The sequence below is a fragment of the Trichomycterus rosablanca genome, chromosome 20, assembly GCF_030014385.1.
Source record: "Trichomycterus rosablanca isolate fTriRos1 chromosome 20, fTriRos1.hap1, whole genome shotgun sequence".
Taxonomy (NCBI): Eukaryota; Metazoa; Chordata; class Actinopteri; order Siluriformes; family Trichomycteridae; genus Trichomycterus; species Trichomycterus rosablanca.
The window spans coordinates 20344177-20366611 of NC_086007.1; the positions used below are offsets into that span (position 1 = coordinate 20344177).

At 42.6% G+C, this 22435-nt stretch overlaps 1 protein-coding gene across 2 annotated transcripts in view; it reads left to right on the forward strand.

Moving 5' to 3' along the window:
- sgsm2 (small G protein signaling modulator 2) overlaps window positions 1-22435 on the forward strand; it is an 85909-nt gene that overhangs the window by 35824 nt on the left and 27650 nt on the right. For both annotated transcript variants that reach the window (XM_063016370.1, XM_063016369.1), the window contains exons 3-4: window positions 15661-15829; window positions 22133-22297. In XM_063016370.1, the coding sequence (XP_062872440.1) occupies window positions 15661-15829; window positions 22133-22297 (334 nt within the window). The remainder of the gene's footprint in view (window positions 1-15660; window positions 15830-22132; window positions 22298-22435) is intronic.

Sequence of the window (22435 nt, forward strand, 5' to 3'; positions counted from 1 at the left end):
TCCAACACAAACAGCAGCAATAGGTGAGCGATCGTCTATCGTGACTTTACATCTACAAGGTGGACCAACCAGGTAGGACTGTCTAACAGAGTGGACAGTGAGTGGACATGGTATTTAAAATCATACCAGCACAACACACACTAACACACCACCACCATGTCATTGTCACTGCAGTGCTGAGAATGACCCACCACCTAAATAATACCTGCTCTGTCATGGTTCAGTGGGGGGTCTGACCATTGAGGAACAGCATGAAAGGGGGCAAACAAAGTATCCAGAGAAATAGAAGGACTACAGTCAGTAATTGTAGAACTACAAAGTGCTTCTATATGGTAAGTGGAGCTGATAAAATGGACAGTGAGTGTAGAAACAAGGAGGTGGTTGATCGGTGTGTTTTAGCCGTCAAATAGTATATGAGTGATGGGAAAAGATGCCGTGGTTCTTCTTTCTGTAGTAGTCACGACTAATCTACATCAAACTTCCATTAGCATCATCAACTGTTGTACATAATACATCCCTGTAGAGAATTCTTGTCAGTTCGATTTTTAACCCGTCTTTGTAGTAAGCGTGGTCACCTCAGGGGAAAAGTTCATCAGGTCTAAGCATGTTTCCTGAGGGAGGACATTGTAACACTTAAAATCATCTCCTCTCTCAGATCACTGCAGGGTGTGGTATGAGATGAATGTGTCCACAAAGCTGCTCTCGCATTTGTTTTGCTCCTTTATCTTCTCTTAGTGTTTCGATTTCACAGTATGTTGTATTTACAAGCTTTAAAACAGACGTTGTATTGTTTTCTGTGCTTAATTAGAGTGAATAAGTGTGTAGTCCAATTTACCGTATCAACCTGGGTTCTGATTCCTTTATTATTCCATGAGTTTAAATCTCAGCTCTGCTACTGGTCGGCTGGGCGCCCCCTAATTGGCAGTGCCTGCAGCAGACAAAACTGGCCACTAGTTTGCCGAGTGGGAAAACATCAGACTAATAAGTGGGTGGGGTTTTTGATGCTGTGTAAGGACCCTGGTTAATAGCCCGATGCTCCTGTACAGAAGTGGAGAAAGGCGGAGATCAGTGTGTGACTCTCCATGTGCAAGACTGGCCTCACGTGCAAGTATGGATTTTTTTCCCCAGGGGGTGTGAAAATATACGAAAGCACAGCACTAAGGTCCACATGCACATATGATGAACAGTAAAATGTACAATGTAAATACACAGACGAGGCATAACATTATGACCACTGACAGGTGAAGTGAATAACACTGATTATCTCTTCATCACGGCACCTGTTAGTAGGTGGGTTATATTAGGCAGCAAGTGAAAATTTTATCCTCAAAGTTGATGTGTTAGAAGCAGGAAAAATGGACAAGCGTAAGGATTTGAGCGAGTTTGACAAGGGCCATATCGTGACGGCTAGACAGCTGGGTCAGAGCATCTCCAAAACTGCAGCTTTTGTGGGGTGTTCCTGGTCTGCAGTGGTCAGTATCTATTATAAGTTGTCCAAGGAAGGAACAGTGGTAAACCGGCGACAGATTCATGAGCGGCCAAGGCTCATTAATGCACATGGGGATCCAACAGATGAGCTACTGTAGCTCGAATTGTTAACACCAGATGTCACGGCACACCTTCAGGGGTCTAGTGGAGTCCATGCCTTGACAGGTCAGAGCTGTTTTGGCAGCAAAAGGGGGACCAACACAATATTAGGAAGGTGGTTATAATGTTATGCCTGATCGGTGTATATGTTATTAACTTATACAGTATCTACATATATCCAGAGGATACGTGTTATAATAATATATCACCTTACATGTAACACATGTGGAAAAACCATTATTGATATAGGGGCATATATGCCATATATTATATTTCCACTCTTCTATTTTGAATAGTTGGCTCACTCGGACATTTTGTGCTCCCCTCCCCTGGCCCTGCTTGATCTTTCTCACCCGTTTTGCATTTTTACCAGGATCTTCATCGTCATGCTCTTCATCGTCATGCTCTCCATCTACGGCTCTCCCACAATTATCCTGTATTTCCCCTCCCACACAGTCCACAGCTGCTTAGTTTCTATGTAATGCAGTTCATTACTGTCAATTATAGTGACTCATAGTTCCAGCTTGGCTGCACATTTTCAGGTGGCAACAAAGGCACAGATGCCACACAGACACGCACTTCACTGCCATCTTTTTTCGTGAATGATTACGGGCACTAATTATTATGGGCACTACACTATAAACATCAAGATAAATACATAATTAAACATTTTATTCTTTAGCTCGTTCAATTGCCAGATTGCGTCATGCTTCCTCTCCACCAATGCCAATCCCCGCTCTGATTGAGGAGAACGAAACTACCCCACGCCCCCTCCGACACATGGGCAGCAGCCGTATGCATTTTGTCACCTACACTTTGACGAGTGCAATGCAGATCAGCACTGTGTATGGAGAGACACACCCTGAGAGCACTCGTTTCCCTGTCTCTGTGCAGGTGCCATCAATCAGCCAGCAGAGGTCGTAATTGCATTAGTTATGAGAGAGAGTCCCTATCCGGCTTAATCCCACCCCTATCTGAACAACAGGCCAATCGTTGTTTATGTGGCTGCTCAGCCCAGCCGGCAGGCAGAGCTGAGACTCGATACGATGTATTCGAAATCCCAGCTCTGGTGTGCTAGTGTGTGTTTTACCACATGTGTTTTTATTAATTACTCTTTTTAATAACTTGAGAACTGAGGACACTCATTTTTTTTGGAATTTTTGTCCTCTCTTGCTTGATACAAGACTTCATTTGCTCATCTCCTTTTTATGATGCACCATGCATTTTTAATAGAAGACAGATCTGGACTGCAGGCAGGCCAGTCAAGCACTCATCTGACAGTCACGTATACAGCCCATGTGCGCTCCTGTGCCCACCTCTCTCCAGGAGCACAGGCTGAAGCCAACACCCCTCATTGTGATTGGCTCCCTGATAATCACCCACAGGGATTTAAGAAGGCAGCTGGGGACAATTCACTGGAGATTTTGAATGAACTCCGTCATGTCGGTTTGATTTGCCTTGTTATAGTTTGGTTTGACTCCTGTTTGTTGTTTGTTCCTGTTAGCTCATGTCTGTTTGTTAATGTCCATGCCTTGTTTAGTCTTGTTTTTGTTTAGCTTAGGTTTCATGTTAGCTTAGCTTAGGGTGTAGGTTTAGTTAGGTTCATGTTTCATTAGCGTTAGCATTTAGCTTAGCGTTTAGCATAGGTCCTTTGTTAATGTGTCTTGTCTTTAACCCTTTTAGAATTGTCCTATAGGTACCTAGCCACTAGGATGCATAAACCTGTGCCTTGCAGTGCTGGTCCCAAGCCCGGATAAATAGGGAGGGTTGTGTCAGGAAGGGCATCCGGCGTAAAAACTGTGCCAAATCAATAATGCGGATAGCGGGAGCAGCCGAGGAAATAGAGAGTGTAAACCTCTCGGCGTGTGTGTCCACCCTTCTTGTCCAGTCTAGCCCTAAATCGTTACAACTACAGTCTTTTACTCCATCTGAGATGAGCTAAAGTATTGGCTGGAGTTGTGTAAAGCACAGAACCATTGGACTTTGAGGTAAAAACTGAGGAAACTGAGGACACTAATTTTTGCAGGTTTGCAAGTGGGATTTGTGTCCGTTCTTGCTTAATACAACACTTTTGCTGCCCAACAGTCTGCGGTCGCTGTCGTCTGATTCTCCCCTTCATTTTACATTTACATTTTTGGCATTTAGCATAAGCTTGCAGTATTGTGACAGTGTATTGTCTAAGCAATTGAGGGTTAAGGGTCTTGCTCAAGGGCCCAACAGTGACAGCCTGGCATTGGTGGGGCTTGACCAGTGACGTTTTGAGTACTAGTCCAGTACCTTAACCGCAAAGCTACAACTGCCTTCATATTACACCACACATTTTCAAAAGGAGACAGATCTGGATTGCAGGCAGGCAGGCAGGCCAGCCCAGCACTTGCACTCTGTGTGTCTTTGATGTCTTTTGATCTACATTGATTTTTCATTAAAAACAAGTGGAAACGTGGACTCATCTAAATTTGATGGCTGCACACTTCCACAGTCTTTCGGTCCATCTAAGATGAGCTTAATCATTGACCAGAGTTGTGTAAGGCACACAGCCATTGGATTCTTAAAAAGTGGGGGGAAAATCCATATTAATTATTAATTTTTTTTTTACCATCTAATGACATGTACAATGGCATTCTAAAGAAGCATACTGTGGTAATTTTTTTCTTAAACACACCTAATGAGGCAGGTAATTACCATCCTCATTCCTGATGAGCAATAATGAATCTGTGCTGCACCTAATCCCACAATTGTCTACCCATTTTAGAGAATTGTTTATCATATTGAAACAGGTTCTTATCCTTTAGAAAAGAGGCTTAAAGTAAAAATGTGTTCAATGTTGTGTTACATTTGGAAGAATAGTAATGCAAAATGTTAGTTAGGCTTTGTTGCCTGCAATCAGTGTCCATCCTGATTGCTTTTGGGGCTTAATGGAACCCTATTTCTGAAGCAAACGTGATTTGTTAATTGTCTTGACACTTAAACTGATAAAAGTAGAGAGAGAAAAGATTTCCAATGTTTTTTTTACTGATCAACTTCATAGTATTTTGTTCATTTAACCACATTTAATCTTTGAGGCCTGCAACACACTGCAACAACAACAGGCGTATTTACTCCATGTTTCATCACCTGTCCTAATTAATGTGATTTTTTAATTTGGGAACTGAGGACACTAATTGTTGCAGTTTTGCAAGTGAAATTTTTCTCCATTCTTGCTTGATACGAGACTTCACCTGCCTAACAGTCCGTGGCCGCTGTCATCTGATTCTCCTCTTCATGTTTCACCATACATTTTCAATAGGCGACAGCACTGGACTGCAGGCAAGCCAGTCAAGCACACACACTTTGTGTATACAGTTTAAGACGTTGCCTTGATGGCGGCATATGTTTCTTTAAAATATCAATATATGCCTCCGAGTTAATTGTACCTTCACACATGTGCAAGTCACCCATGCCATGGGCCCTGATTCACCCTCATACCGTGACAGATGTTGGCTTTTGCAGCTTTCACTGATAACAGTCTGAATGGTTCTTTTCATCTTTGGCAACTCTACATCCATTTTTCCCAAAAACAAGATGAAACATGGACTCATCTGACCATGGTCTGTCATTCAGACCATCTGAGATGTACTTGGGACAAGAGAACTCTGAGGAATTTCTGCATAGAATTAATGTACCGCTTTCTCTTTGTGTAACTAAGTTTCAGGTTGCATTGCTTGAAGCAGCAGCGGACTGTGTTAAGTAAAGATGGTTTTCTGAAGTACTCCTGCACCCATGTGGCTATATTTATTAAAATAGCACACTCAAGAGCACATTCAACGGTGACTTCTGGCTTTACCCTACACAGACTGAGATTTCTCGAGATTCCCTTAATCTTTTAACAATATTATAAACAGTAGATGGTGAAAGATTTTTTTATTATTTTTTACTTTTTATTAATTATTTGCAATCTTATATTGAGAAATGTTCTTTTTGAACTAATTGGCGATTCTGTTCTGAAGTTTGGCACAACTTAGTGAGCTATGACCCACCATTGCTTGTAAAGACCTTTGGTGGATCCTCCTTTTTTAAATGCATTTTCTCCCCATTTTCCTCCCAATTTAGCGCACCCAATTTGTCTCCCGCTGCTGAGGGATACCCGATTGCATCCGAGGAGAGCATGTCGCTGCCCACGCCTCTTCCGACACATGCACAGCCCTCCTTTTCTCGCCCTTTGCATTCTGCACAGGCGTCTCTTCCACCAATCAGGGTCCTTACACAGTGTATGAAGATCCCATCACATATAGTCCGGTCGTCCCGCCCTAGCAGATACGGTGGCCAATTAGTATCTGCTACAGGCACTGCCAATTATGCCCGCCAGATGGTGCCCAGCCGGCCGGTGGCAGCGCAGAGTTTTGAAACCAGGAGTTTAGAATCTCGGCACTGGTGTGCTAGCGAAATATCCCGCTGCACCACTTGGGCATCAGATCCTCCGTTTATACCCAAACCTGATTCCTTCCTTCACCTGTTACTAATTCGCCTGCTTATTGTGGAACACTGTAACTTGACTACTCTTATTTTGCCTCTGTCCTAATTTTTTGACTGTGTTCCAGGCATCAAATTCTAAATGCGTTTCTATTAACAAAATACAATGAAGTTGATCAATGCAAACATTGGGAATCTTTTCTAAATAAAGAGTCAAGAAAATTAACAAATCACAGATGCTTCTTGTTATTGTGTTTAACAAAACGTCCCATCTTTTTCAGAACTAAGCTTTGTATGAAGAGTGCTGTATCCTGTCTCTTATTCACCAGTGTGTAAAAAGAACAGTGGTTGAATTTGGTGTGCCTGCCCACTCTCTGTCAGCTCCTGACTTTAAGCCAGAGTTAATTGTTCCTCTGCCTTAATTAGATCTGCTAATGAGCTTGATGGAGATTGTACTATGGAGACATCTTCCTCCTCCCTCGTTCAGCCCGGCTGCTCATCCCGTCTGAAAAGAGTCACGGAGCGTTTAGCCATTAGCGCACCATTAGAAAAAAATTCTGTCATTTCTTAAGCAGAGCTGTAAAGATTGTCAGACCTAATGTGGCCAATCAGCCTCAGCTCATTATGCCCCGTGTAAAGTGTGAGATGCACTTAACAATGCTTATTTTCTATGAGCGAGTGAAGGGTATTGAGGTTGAATCTTCATAAAACTTTTGAAGTGGAGAGAAATTGGCCCTTTGGCACTTGTTTAAACTTGGAAATTATTGGCTAAATGGTTTAAAAGTTTTAATAATTCCATTTGAGTTGTCTGTTTTGGTTTTATTAGATATTACTGCAGCACAAATTTAGTTTATGCATTTTCTCCCGACTTTTAGGGCGTCCAACTGCCCGGTTGCGTCATGCTTCCTCTCCACTAATGCCGACCCCCGCTCTGATTTGAGTAGAACGAAGCTAACCCATGCCCCCTCCGACACGTGGGCAGCAGCCGTATGCATTTTTTCACCTGCACTAGACGAGTGCTAATGCGGCTCAGCCCTGTGTACGGAGAGACACACCCTGTGCAGGCACCATCAACCAGCCAGCAGAGGTCGTAGTTGCATCTGTCATGAGAGAGTCCCTATCCGGCACAATACCCCGCCCCTATCTGAACAACAGGCCAATCGTTGTTCATGTGGCTGCTCAGCCCAGCCGGCAGGCAGAGCCGAGACTTGATACGACGTATTCAAGATCCCAGTTTTGGTGTTCTAGCGTGTGTTTTTACCACTGCACCCCCTGAGCGGCTTGATCATATTATTTTGACAGAGAGGCAGCGCTGCATCAGTGGGTCGGAATATCTGGATCTGCATTAGATTGGCTTGTTTCATATTTATCAAATAGAACATTTAGGGTATCTATTGGAGAAAAGTTGAACTCATGCGCTGATCTTTCGTGTGGGGTTCCACAGGGGTCAATCGTCTGTCCCATTTTATTTTCTTTATATATGCTCCCTTTTGATGATAAACTTGATATGTCACTTACCATATAAAAGCACTTTGTAGTTCTACAATTACTGACTGTAGTCCATCTGTTTCTCTGCATGCTTTGTTAGCCCCCTTTCATGCTGTTCTTTAATGGTCTTGACTTTAATGGTCCCAGGACCACTACAAAGCAGGTATTATTTGGGTGGTAGATCATTCTCAACACTGCAGTGACAATGACATGGTGGTGGTGTTAGTGTGTGTTGTGCTGTTAGTGTGTGTTGTGCTGAGTGGATCAGACACAGCAGCGCTGCTGGAGTTTTTAAATACCTTAGAAAAATAAAAGTAAAAAGGACTGGAAGAGTGCCTGAGGAAATACACAAAATAAACAAGGATCCTTAAAACGAAACATAGTAATCAGATAAGTAGCTTTGAAACTTCCAATCTCTACGTATTCTGAACAGTACTCCCAATGTTGAACAATTTCAACACAATATTTCCTTAAAACAGAGAAACAGATCGGCAGTTCAACAGATAAATAACCTTAGAGAAGATCACTTACCTCAGGGGTGGGCAATTAAATTTTCGAAAGGGCCACATAAGAAACTGGGACTGTTGTGGAGGGCTGGACCAATAAGGTGAACTTAATTCTGCTCAGTATTAGTTAAGGGCCAGCAGCAACCTGGCGGTGGTGGGGCTTGAACCAGCGACCTTCTGGTTACTAGTCCAGTACCTTAAGCACTAGGCTACAACTGCTCACTCTTTATTAAAAGCAGTAAATTGTACAGTTCTAATAAGTTGTTAATGTTTAGATGTTACAATCAGACAATTAAAAGTAGGCAGAGTAAAAACATGAACATTATTTTACTATTTAAACAAACAAATGCAAAAAAAAAAACAAATGTGAACAAAATGTGCAGGTTTTTAAACTTTACACTATTTTGTTTTGAGTCTAATTACATCATTTGTTTTTCAGTCCTTTGTTATTGTTGGATATTCTTATTAAAATCACAAAGCTGGTCCTGACTGCTTCAGTTCTGGTTGTGTTAAACTTTATAAAAAGTCCTTGTTGCAGTTTAGTTAGTGAAGCTTTAGGTGTGACGCGCCGCATCGTTCATGTTCTTGTATTTCTCAGTTTAGTACCATAACAGCGATTTAAAACCTAAATTGTGATTGTTAAACAGCTTTACATCTGACTTCAGTAAATAAATACTTCAGAAGTTCACGTCTTGTTAAAAACTCGACCGTCAGTCACACTCAGTTCTGTTCGCATTACGGTGAAGCTGGAAAACGAAACTTGAAAACGAAACTTGCGGATATTTAAAGACATAGCCCTCCCGTCAAAAACAATCCTGTTGTATTGCATGTTTGATGTACATTTATTTACGTCTAATTTTTAATTGCCATGAACCTCATGCGGGCCGGTTGGGGATGCCACATCCGGCCCGCGGGCCGTACAATGCCCAGGTCTGACTTACCTGGATGATGCCCGCATTCTCCACCATTTGTTAGAAGTTTCTCAAAGTCACTCAAAGTCCTGTCCAATAAAGTAATAGAAAGAACTTAACCAGGAGAAGAATCATTTGTTGAATCTCGTACGAGGAAGGCATTCATACTTTGACTTGGCATCTGGTCTGGTTGCTTTCCTTGTACGAGATTTAACGAATGATTCTTCTCCTGGTTAAGTTCTTTCTATTACTTTAAGGGAAAGGACTTTGAGTGACTTTGAAAAACTCCTAACACTGGGTCAAAGGAGATTTTAAAAAGAAGGCTTAAGATAATAAGATATTTTTATACCACAGCCTTTGAGAATGAACACTAGCTGATGTTTCCTGTTTTATCGTTTATTAGATTAGGAGCTGCACGGTTTGTATGGTTTATGTCTGTTTTATTCCACCCATGGATGTACCTGGGTTGTTTTTATGGATTATGTGTACTTTCGTGTGTTTTATTTTTGTTTTATCTTTTTCATTCATATTTTATCTTATTTATTGTGAAGCACTTTGTAGCCTGTCTACAAAGTGCTATATAAATAAATGTTTACTTACTTACTTACATTTGATTTTATTGTTTTAGAGGCAGTAACATCTATCAGATTATTAGTGTTTTGCTTTTTGGTGTTGGGGGAGTGTGTGAATATGGGTGAGCATGTGGGCGTACAAATGCACACGGGCAAGGCGAGCCATGAAAGCGTTATGTAAAGACAGAAATGAGAATGTTCTTGCCCAGCTAACACCATAAATGACTAGCTATGTTTTTCTCTGGTGTTGTCCCTTTAATGCCTTAGTTTGGTGGATGGGAGCATTATTGTTACATGCTGTGGCCTCAACAGAAAGCACTTAGCACTTACATGATTCATCTAATCCACACACACTCAATGGCTGGTCTGACTTCCAATGCTTAGTAAACATAGATGCTAAGTAAGAGCAGAACAGTCCCAATAGGAACACTTATTAAAAATTACAGTATGAATAGGATGCCTTTATTTGTCATATATACACTGATCAGCCATAACATTAAAACCACATCTTTGTTTCTACACTCACTGTTCATTTTTAACCTGCTTTCATGCTGTTCTTTAATGGTCAGGACCCCCACAGGACCACCACAGAGCTGATATTATTTAGGTGGTGGATCATTCTCAGCACTGCAGTGACACTGACATGGTGGTGGTGTGTTAGTGTGTGTTGTGCTGGTATGAGTGGATCAGACACAGCAGCTCTGCTGGAGTTTTTAAATACCGTGTCCACTCACTGTCCTCTATTAGACACTCCTACCTTGGTTGGTCCATCTTGTAGATGTAATGTCAGAGATGATCGCTCATCTATTGCTGCTGTTTAAGTTGGTCATCTTCTAGACCTTTATCAATGGTCACAGGACGCTGCCCATGGGGTGCTGTTGGCTGGATATTTTAGGTTGGTGGACTATTCTCAGTCAAGCAGTGACAGTGAGGAGTTTTAAAACTCCATCAGCGTTGCTGTGTCTGATCCACTCATACCAACACACACTAACACACCACCACCATGTCAGTGTCACTGCAGTGCTGAGAATAATCCACCACAGTGGCTGTTTGACAGAGCGAAGATTCAAACCCTCAACCTTTTGACTGATAGTCCAAAGCTCTCCCCACTAAGCTATTTTTTTTTTTGCATTTTCCCAATTTTCCTCCCAATCTAGTCGTATCCTATTACCCGTTTGCATTACGCTTCCTCTCTACTGATGCTTCTTAAAGCTTCTTTGAGTGGTCCAAAAAGATCAGGTGGCTCTAAATCCGGACTATAAGCTCTCTCTTAGTCTCTCAGATACAACCAATTACTACTCCTCCCACCCTCACGCTTTCCAACAAAATTATAAAAGAAACTTGCGGAAACTTTTTGAATATCCCTCGTATAAACACACACATGAACCGTATTTTCCAAGTGAATTTAGAATTTGACGTGCTTATATTGGATTTTTGTTTTTGCTAAGCTGTGTTTGATAATCCTAATCAGTGGGGACTCACTGGATCTGACAAAAGCTGTAGCAAGAGCAGATTTGCTTTGTCCCTACTTAAATATTTAGCAGGGCTTCAGCACTAGCTTGTAAATCATGATGCCAGAGGTAATTGTGTTTTGAGCCCTCAAACATTTTTCCTGTCTAGGGCAACTGCCACATAAAGCCTACCCACTTGTTCCCACACATTTCTGCAAATATTTTATTATATCTTTTCATAGGACAACACTATAGAAATAAAACTTGGATATAACTTAGAGTAGTCAGTGTACAACTTGTATAGCAGTGTAGATTTACTGTCTTCTGAAAATAACTCAACACACAGCCATTAATGTCTAAATGGCTGGCAACATAAGTGAGTACACCCCACAGTGAACATGTCCAAATTGTGCCCAAAGTGTCAATATTTTGTGTGACCACCATTATTATCCAGCACTGCCTTAACCCTCCTGAGCATGGAATTCACCAGAGCTGCACAGGTTGCTACTGGAATCCTCTTCCACTCCTCCATGATGACATCACGGAGCTGGTGGATGTTAGACACCTTGAACTCCTCCACCTTCCACTTGAGGATGCGCCACAGGTGCTCAATTGGGTTTAGTCCATCACCTTTACCTTCAGCTTCCTCAGCAAGGCAGTTGTCATCTTGGAGGTTGTGTTTGGGGTCGTTATCCTGTTGGAAAACTGCCATGAGGCCCAGTTTTCGAAGGGAGGGGATCATGCTCTGTTTCAGAATGTCACAGTACATGTTGGAATTCATGTTTCCCTCAATGAACTGCAGCTCCCCAGTGCCAGCAACACTCATGCAGCCCAAGACCATGATGCTACCACCACCATGCTTGACTGTAGGCAAGATACAGTTGTCTTGGTACTTCTCACCAGGGCGCCGCCACACATGCTGGACACCATCTGAGCCAAACAAGTTTATCTTAGTCTCGTCAGACCACAGGGCATTCCAGTAATCCATGTTCTTGGACTGCTTGTCTTCAGCAAACTGTTTGCTGGCTTTCTTGTGCGTCAGCTTCCTTCTGGGATGACGACCATGCAGACCGAGTTGATGCAGTGTGCGGCGTATGGTCTGAGCACTGACAGGCTGACCTCCCACGTCTTCAACCTCTGCAGCAATGCTGGCAGCACTCATGTGTCTATTTTTTAAAGCCAACCTCTGGATATGACGCCGAACACGTGGACTCAACTTCTTTGGTCGACCCTGGCGAAGCCTGTTCCGAGTGGAACCTGTCCTGGAAAACCGCTGTATGACCTTGGCCACCATGCTGTAGCTCAGTTTCAGGGTGTTAGCAATCTTCTTATAGCCCAGGCCATCTTTGTGGAGAGCAACAATTCTATTTCTCACATCCTCAGAGAGTTCTTTGCCATGAGGTGCCATGTTGAATATCCAGTGGCCAGTATGAGAGAATTGTACCCAAAACACCAAATTTAACAGCCCTGCTCCCCATTTACACCTGGGACCTTGACACATGACACCAGGGAGGGACAACGACACGTTTGGGCACAATTTGGACATGTTCACTGTGGGGTGTACTCACTTATGTTGCCAGCTATTTAGACATTAATGGCTGTGTGTTGAGTTATTTTCAGAAGACAGTAAATCTACACTGCTATACAAGTTGTACACTGACTACTCTAAGTTATATCCAAGTTTCATGTCTATAGTGTTGTCCCATAAAAAGATATAATGAAATATTTGCAGAAATGTGAGGGGTGTACTCACTTTTGTGATACACTGTATATATATATATATATATATATATATATATATATATATATATATATATATATATACAGTGTATCACAAAAGTGAGTACACCCCTCACATTTCTGCAGATATTTAAGTATATCTTTTCATGGGACAACACTGACAAAATGACACTTTGACACAATGAAAAGTAGTCTGTGTGCAGCTTATATAACAGTGTAAATTTATTCTTCCCTCAAAATAACTCAATATACAGCCATTAATGTCTAAACCACCGGCAACAAAAGTGAGTACACCCCTAAGAGACTACACCCCTAAATGTCCAAATTGAGCACTGCTTGTCATTTTCCCTCCAAAATGTCATGTGATTTGTTAGTGTTACTAGGTCTCAGGTGTGCATAGGGAGCAGGTGTGTTCAATTTAGTAGTACAGCTCTCACACTCTCTCATACTGGTCACTGAAAGTTCCAACATGGCACCTCATGGCAAAGAACTCTCTGAGGATCTTAAAAGACGAATTGTTGCGCTACATGAAGATGGCCAAGGCTACAAGAAGATTGCCAACACCCTGAAACTGAGATGCAGCACAGTGGCCAAGATCATCCAGCGTTTTAAAAGAGCAGGGTCCACTCAGAACAGACCTCGCGTTGGTCGTCCAAAGAAGCTGAGTGCACGTGCTCAGCGTCACATCCAACTGCTGTCTTTGAAAGATAGGCGCAGGAGTGCTGTCAGCATTGCTGCAGAGATTGAAAAGGTGGGGGGTCAGCCTGTCAGTGCTCAGACCATACGCCGCACACTACATCAAATTGGTCTGCATGGCTGTCACCTCAGAAGGAAGCCTCTTCTGAAGTCTCTACACAAGAAAGCCCGCAAACAGTTTGCTGAAGACATGTCAACAAAGGACATGGATTACTGGAACCATGTCCTATGGTCTGATGAGACCAAGATTAATTTGTTTGGTTCAGATGGTCTCAAGCATGTGTGGCGGCAATCAGGTGAGGAGTACAAAGATAAGTGTGTCATGCCTACAGTCAAGCATGGTGGTGGGAATGCCATGGTCTGGGGCTGCATGAGTGCAGCAGGTGTTGGGGAGTTACATTTCATTGAGGGACACATGAACTCCAATATGTACTGTGAAATACTGAAGCAGAGCATGATCTCCTCCCTCCGGAAACTGGGTCGCAGGGCAGTGATCAAGCATGATAATGACCCCAAACACACCTCTAAGACGACCACTGCTTTATTGAAGAGGCTGAGGGTAAAGGTGATGGACTGGCCAAGCATGTCTCCAGACCTAAACCCAATAGAACATCTTTGGGGCATCCTCAAGCGGAAGGTGGAGGAGTGCAAAGTCTCGAATATCCGCCAGCTCCGTGATGTCGTCATGGAGGAGTGGAAAAGCATTCCAGTGGCAACCTGTGAAGCTCTGGTAAACTCCATGCCCAGGAGAGTTAAGGCAGTTCTGGGAAATAATGGTGGCCACACAAAATATTGACACTTCAGGAACTTTCACTAAGGGGTGTACTCACTTTTGTTGCCGGTGGTTTAGACATTAATGGCTGTATATTGAGTTATTTTGAGGGAAGAATAAATTTACACTGTTATTTAAGCTGCACACAGACTACTTTTCATTGTGTCAAAGTGTCATTTTGTCAGTGTTGTCCCATGAAAAGATATACTTAAATATCTGCAGAAATGTGAGGGGTGTACTCACTTCTGTGATACACTGTATATATACGTATACTGTATATACGTATATACCGATCAGCCACATTAAACATTAACATTAAAACAACATTAACATTAAAACCACCTCCTTGTTTCTACACTCACTGTCCATTTTATCAGCTCCACCTACCATATAGAAGCACTTTGAAGATCTACAATTACTGACTGTAGTCCATCTGTTTCTCTAAATACTTTTTTTTACCTGCTTTCACTCTGTTATTCAGTGGTCAGGACCACCACAGAGCAGGTATTATTTGGGTGGTGGATCATTCTCAGCACTGCAGTGACACTGACATGGTGGTGGTGTGTTAGTGTGTTGTGCTGGTATGAGTGGATCAGACACAGCAATGCTGATGGAGTTTTAAACACCTCACTGTCCCTGCTGGACTGAGAATAGTCCACCAACCAAAAATATCCAGCCAACATCACCCCATGGGCAGCATCCTGTGACCACTGATGAATGTCTAGAAGATGCCCAACTCAAGCAGCAGCAATAGATGAGCGATCATCTCTGACTTTATATCTACAAGGTGGACTAACTAGGTAGGAGTTTCTAATAGAGTGGACAGTGAGTGGACACGGTATGTAAAACTCCTGTAGCGCTGCTGTGTCTGATCTTCTCATACCAGCACAACATACACTAACACACCACCATGTCACTGTCACTGCAGTGCTGAAAATGGTCCACCACCTAAATAATACCTGCTCTGTAGTGGTGCTGGGACAGTCCTGAAGATTGAAGAACAGCATGAAAGGGGGCTAACAAAGCATGTAGAGAAATAGATGGACTACAGTCAGTAGTTGTAGAACTACAAAGTGCTTCTATATTGTAAGTGGAGCTGATAAAATGGACATGACTTGACTTGACTTGATATATATAAATAAATACATATATAATAAGACTGACTGCATATTGACATCATAAGCACTAGTATTTTTAGTGTGACAGTGGCAATAGGTGGATCTTTGGGCTATCAATTTAGAGGGTGAGACTTCGAATCCCAACTCTGCCATTCAGTCACTGTTCGGCCCTTGAGCAGGACCCTTAACCCTCTCTTCTCTATGAATGTACACCTGTATATGTATATGTATACATGACTAATAAAGGCATTCTATTCTATCTTAGCACTGCTCAGATAAATAATCTCACTGGCGTATAGTAACCATCTCATCACATGATGTCCAACTTGTGATTTTCTGTCTTACTACATCTTTTCTTTCCCTTCTACAGGTGCCATCGAGGCTTGCCTAGGTCACATGCTGAAACGCAGAGCTGCAGGCTTCCTCCGGAGTGATAAGATTGCTGCACTTTTCACCAAAATAGGGAAGGTGTATGCCACAGCTGAAGAGGTGTGCTGTAAGGTTCAAGAACAGCTGCAGCAGCAGTCTGACATTACCAGGTCTGACCCTTTTATTTAAATTCTGTCCAGTGTATAGTAAATTAATCTATCTATCTATCTTTCCATCCATTCTCATGGGGAGCGAAAGCCTGTCTGGTCTGATCCAACAGACGAGCTACTGTAGCTCAAATTGCTGAAGAAGTTAATGCTGGTTCTGATAGAAAGATGTCAGAATACACAGTGCATCAAACTTTGTTGTGTATGGGGCTGCATAGCCGCAGACCAGTCAGGGTGCCCATGCTGACCCCTGTCCACCACGGTAAGCGCCAACAATGGGCACGTGAGCATCGGAATTGGACCTCGGATCACGTGGATGACCGGGTGCGTGTGCGTCTCTTACCTGGGGAACACATGGCACCAGGATGCACTATGGGAAGAAGGCAAGCTGGCGGAGGCAGTGTGATGCTTTGGGCGATGTTCTGCTGGGAAATCCATGTGGTTGTTACTTTGACATGTACCACCTACCTAAGCATTGTTGCAGACCATGTACCTTCCCTGATGGCTGTGGCCTCTTTCAGCAGCATAATGCACCCTGCCAAAAAGCAAAAATGCTTCAGGAATGGTTTGAGGAGCACAACGATAAGTTTGAGGTTATCAGTTATCAGTCCAATCGAGCATCTGTGGGATGTGCTGGACAAGCAAGTCCGATCCATGGAGACCCCACCTCGCAACTTACAGGAGTTAAAGGTTCTGCTGCTAACATCTTGGTGCCAGATACCACAGCACACCTTCAGGGGTCTAGTGGAGTTCATGGCTTGACGGGTCAGGGCTGTTTTGGCAGCAAAAAGGGGACCAACACAATATTAGGAAGGTGGTCATAATATAAAAATGATATAAAAATGCAGGGGTAATAGTATCCATTGGCGTTAAATCATTACAGTTGGTGCATTTAGCCTCACTTCTCAAATCCTGCTGCTGTAATATGATATTAATAGATGCTTATGGCAAAAAAACTGCATAAAATTGGAAAAAGCAGTGGGACAGCAGATAATATCTGGGCCACTTGTGGAGATTAGTGAGCAAGCGCTATTTGTTGGACCTCTAATCAGCATTGAAACTATCCACCATTAGTGAAAGATGGTTTTTATGGATGTACAAAGACTCCACTTGGCTTCTTATTTGTCCATTAATTGTCCATTAGCAAAGCCGCACGACGAGTCTGTGGCACTAAGCTGAGCCGTTCTGAATAATGGGGTCTCTAGGGCCCTGCTGCTATAAGGGAGTGGCATATGGGGCCATTGTCTCCCGGGTGCATCCATAACCGGGTTCATCTCACAACACAGACGTTCAGCTCAGACGCAGCCCACACACATTTGGCATAGAGCACTCCCGAGCACATCCTTACACTCCACCGAGGTTGCGTTCGCTCAGTGGATCCATTTCCATGGCAACATTCAGGCATCAGCATTGGTACAACTGGCAAAGTCTCCCAATATAGTTTCCCTCTACAATAGTAATTAAAGGTTTTGATTGATCTTAAAGCAAAGATCATTACTAAGTACGTTAAAATTTTGATTCTAAGACTTCTAAGGCTATAATACTTATAACATGACCATTTTCTTCATTTGCTTGCTTTCCGAAATGAAATTAGCCTGCCTGAGCCGATAGGAGCCATTCGGCAGAGCTCTATCCCACAGCACAAGCTAGATCTAATTTGGATGATCCGTTTTGGGTTCAAATTGTGTTAGATGGATGTTGCTGAGGGATGAGAGAGGAGGATTTCTGGCTCGAAGGCGTCAAAGCAAACATGATTCCTTGTAGTAAAGAAAGATTCTCCCATCATGTTTACAAAACAGTGAGGGATAAGAAGGGGTTTTCTATACACTGAGACTATAATGACTTTCAGAAACTTCTTTCTCTTTCAATAAAGAAAGAAAACCAAGATTTTTGTTTTTATTTTACATCTCTAATAGCAATTTTATTGGCCTGTCCTGATACTTACGGACACTGACATTCTTACTGTAACCTGACTGACTTTATGTAAATGTCAAAGATTTAATGTAGAAATGCTGAAGGACAGAATTCACAGCATCTATCTACCTGTCTGTCTGTCTGTCTGTCTGTATGTCTGTCTGTCTGTCTGTCTGTCAGTCTGTCTATCTACTTATCTATCTGTCTTTATATCTATCTATTTATTTATCTGTCTGTCTGTATTTCAGTCAATTAATCTATCTGTCTATCTATCTACCTGTCTGTCTATCAATCAATCTATTATCTGCCTGTCTGCCTGTCTGTCTGTCTGTCTGTCTATCTATCTATCTATCTATCTATCTATCTATCTATCTATCTATCTATCTATCTATCTATCTATCTATCTATTTGTCTGTCTGTCTATATATCTGTCTGTCTGTATGTACAGTATGTATATCTATCTATCTGTCTGTCTGTCTGTCTGTCTGTCTATCTATCTATCTATCTATCTATCTATCTATCTATCTATCTATCTATCTATCTATTTGTCTGTCTGTCTATATATCTGTCTGTCTGTCTGTATGTACAGTATGTATATCTGTCTGTCTGTCTGTCTGTCTGTCTGTCTGTCTGTCTGTCTGTCTGTCTGTATGTATGTAGGTATGTAAGTATGTATGTATGTCTATCTACCTGTCTGTCTATCAGTCTATCTGTCTATCTATCTGTCTGTCTTTCTGTGTCTGTGTCTATCTATCTATCTATCTATCTATCTATCTATCTATCTATCTATCTATCTACCTGTCTGTCTGTCTGTCTGTCTGTCTGTCTCTGTCTGTCTGTCTGTCTGTCTGTCTGTAACTAGTCCAGATTGCCTGTTGCTACCACATTTTTACACCATGCATATCAGTCGACTATGAAATTACTCTAGTTGTAATGTGTTGTAAGCCATATAAGGCGGTATTGCGCCTGGTTTACAGAATCTGCCTGTAAATAGCAATAACACTTGCGTATCTCAAGCTGTCATCTCTGCCACTAAGATTCATTAGCTCTTTTACTTATTATATTGGCTTAAAGAACAGAGCCATTGTGTGCTTGCTTGATTGGCAGGACAATATGGACTCAATGGTAATGATGTTTTGTGGGTATGGGGAAAGGCTGTGGTGCGAGAAGGAGGATTGTCCATCACAGGACAGATCGATGGGTTTTTGGCTCAGTGAGATCATGAGTTTAATCATAGCGTTGCTCAGAATGACCATGGGCTTCATGTTTTTATGGAATCATACCTGATAGAGTGACTCCTGAATTCTGTTTGCTGTATTTACTGAACAGTTGGGATTTTTTATAGTTAATTCTACCTAAAATAAATCCTTTAGGTGCTCAGGTGGCACAGCGGTAAAACACTCCAGTGCACCAGAGCTGACATCTCAAACTCGTCGGTTCGAATGTCAGCTCTGCTACCGGCAGGCTGGGCGCCTACACAAACAGTGATTGACTCATTTGCTGGGTGAGTGCCTGATAAGATTCCTCATAACTGATGCAATTACGACCTCTGCTGGCTGATTGGTGGCGCCTGCACAGAGACAGGGAATAATGGGATCAGGGTGTGACTCTTCCTACACAAAGCTGATCCACAAATGAACCCGCCTCGTTCTGGTGAAAAGAAGTGTCGGAGGGGCGTGTGTTAGTTACAGCTCTTCTCAGTCAGGAGTGGAGGTCAACATCAGTAGAGAGGAAGCGTAAGGCTATCGGGTAATTGGACACGACTTGTTCGGGTGGTCTCAGGATGCATTATCCATTAAAGCATCTATATCGTTTCCATTAAAGCGTGTACATGGTCTTCAACAATGCTTATGTGGGTGCTACATGTCAAAGTAACATCCACATGGATGGCAGGACCCAAGGTTTCCCAGCAGAACATTGCCCAAAGCATCACACTGCCTCCGCCAGCTTGCCTTCTTCCCATAGTGCATCCTGGTGCCATGTGTTCCCCAGGTAAGCGACACACACGCACCCGGCCATTCACGTGATGTAAAAGAAAACGGGATTCATCAGACCAGGCCACCTTCTTCCATTGCTCATGTGCCCATTGTTGCCGCTTTCGGCAGTGGACAGGGGTAAGCATGGGCACCCTGACTGGTCTGCGGCTGTCAGAACCAGCATTAACTTCTTCAGCAGTTTGAGCTACAGTAGCTTGTCTGTTGGATTGGACCAAATGGGCCAGCCTTCGCTTCGCACGTGCATCAATGAGCCTTGGCCACCCATGACCCTGTCGCCGGTTTACCACTGTTCCTTCCTTGCACCACTTTTGATAGATACTGACCACTGCAGACCGGCAGTTTTGGAGATGCTCTGACCCAGTCGTCTAGCCATCACAATTTGGCCCTCGTCAAACTCGCTCAAAACTAATTTTTCCTGCTTCTAACACATCAACTTTGGGAATAAAATGTTCACTTGCTGCCTAATATATCCCACCCACTAACAGGTGCCGTGATGAAGAGATAATCAGTGTTATTCACTTCACCTGTCAGTGGTCAGTGTAGATTGTGTGTGAAGCTCAGGTAAGTTATGATTTTATGCTGCTGTGTGGTTGATCTGGGTCACGCACACACATCGAGTTAAAGGGTACAAATTTCTTAACGAAGGGCGTCGAGTTTAGAGGGATGTCGAGTAACAAGGTACCACTGTACGACTATAATTGCAGTTTATTCAAACACTGTTGGAAGTACGATTCGCATACATATCACAAATAAATGGTACAACTCATGTAATTTGACTGTTCAAGTCTCTTACTCTATAAATGCACGCTAATTCAAGTCTCACAAGATGACACAGTCACCACGCATGTGTTATCACTACTGTTGAATGACTTGCCGGGAATAAATGACTGTGAATGAGTGTGTCGTGACTGCCACGAGCACTCCTCGTCTGCAGTAACCAGCTGAATGTTTTGAATGCTGTCACTCCCCAGTGGGTAGGCTGTGTATAATAAAATGATATGCAGACACGACTGGCCCTCTGGCCCTGTGTTATTGGAGCACATGTTATTATGTCCTGTTTTTTATTACTGTGCAGATGCACCTGCAACACATTCCAAAAAAGTTGGTACAGGTTAATTTTGGGCTAGTAATGAGGTGAAAAAGCTAGATAATGATGTGATTCCAAACAGGTGATTGTGATCATGCTTTGGTACAAAAGCAGCATCTATGAAAGACTGAGTCTCTGATGAGCAAAGATGATCAGAGGATGATTGAAATGTGCATAATATCTATAGTGCATAATATCATTAAACCATTTAAGGAATCAGAAGGAATTTCAGTGCATAAAGGACAAGGGCACAAGCTTAAGCTTAACACCCGTGATCTTCGATCCCTCAGACGGCACTGCATCAAGAACCACCACTCAACAATAGCTGATATAACCACATGGGTGAGGGATTACTTTGTCAAGCACTACAATACAGAGTTACATGCACAAATGCCACTTAAAACTTTACTGTGCAAAAAAGAAGCCTTATGTTAACCATGTACAGAAGCGACGTCAACTTCTCTGGGCTCAGAGGCATCTAGGATGGACCATCACACAGTGAAAACGTGTATTGTGGTCAGATGAATCAGCATTCCAGGTCTTTTTTGGGACAAAAAGTGTGGTGAAAAGGACACACCACAAAGTGGTTACAAATGCTTTACTGTCCCAACTTTTTTTGGAATGTGTTGCAGGCCTGAAATGCAGGAATGGATGTTTATTAATAAATGAAATGAAGTTGACCAGACAAAACATAATATATCTCAGGTTCATCCTGTCTGCAATCAAATAAAAGTCAAAGTAAATGTAAGAAACTCTGTGTTTTTTATTACGTGCATTTTCCATGCTGTCCCAACTTTTTCTGATTTGGGGTTGTATATGTGCATTGTGTAAGTTTTGTCATTTAACTTAAATAGCATTTACAGCATTTAGCAGACGCTTTTATCCAAAGTGACTTACAGTACTCTGACAGTATATTGTCCAAGCAACTGAGGGTTAAGGGCCTTGCTCAAGGGCCCAACATCAGCAACTTGGCAGTGGTGGGGCTTGAACCAGCGACCTTTCAATTACTAGTGCTGTACCTTAACCACTAAGCTACAACTGTTGTGCTTTCGGTTACATTCGCAGCATTTATCAGACAGTTTATATGTATCAGACTGATACAGTTTGAGCAATTGAGGGCTACTCAGGTGCCCAACAGTTGCAACTTGGCAGTGGTGGGGCTTGAACCAGCAACCTTCTGATTACTAGGTCCTTTACCACTGAGCTACCACTGCAAATAATAAGCTAAAGTACATAAAAATGTATTGCATTCATCATTTTTATTGGAGTACTGTATCTGATGTTCTTTTGCATATACTACACCCTTAGGAGAACCCAGAGCATCGGTCAGGAGCCCCTCCGGAGACAGGGTTCCTCAGCAGGCCGAGTCCCCCAACCTCTTTCAGCTCAGGCTATTAAGCACATCTGGGTCCGCACTGCCCTTTTCGAAAAGGTCCTGGACAAAATAGTGCAGTATATTGTGGATAACTCAAGGTAAGTTTACCGTTACCTTTATTATACTGTAGTAGATCCTCTTGGTTTGTTCAGTCCTGCTAAGGCTTAAACATTAAGAGTACATATCTCATACACCGATCAGCCATAACATTAAAACCACCTTGTTTCTGCACTCAC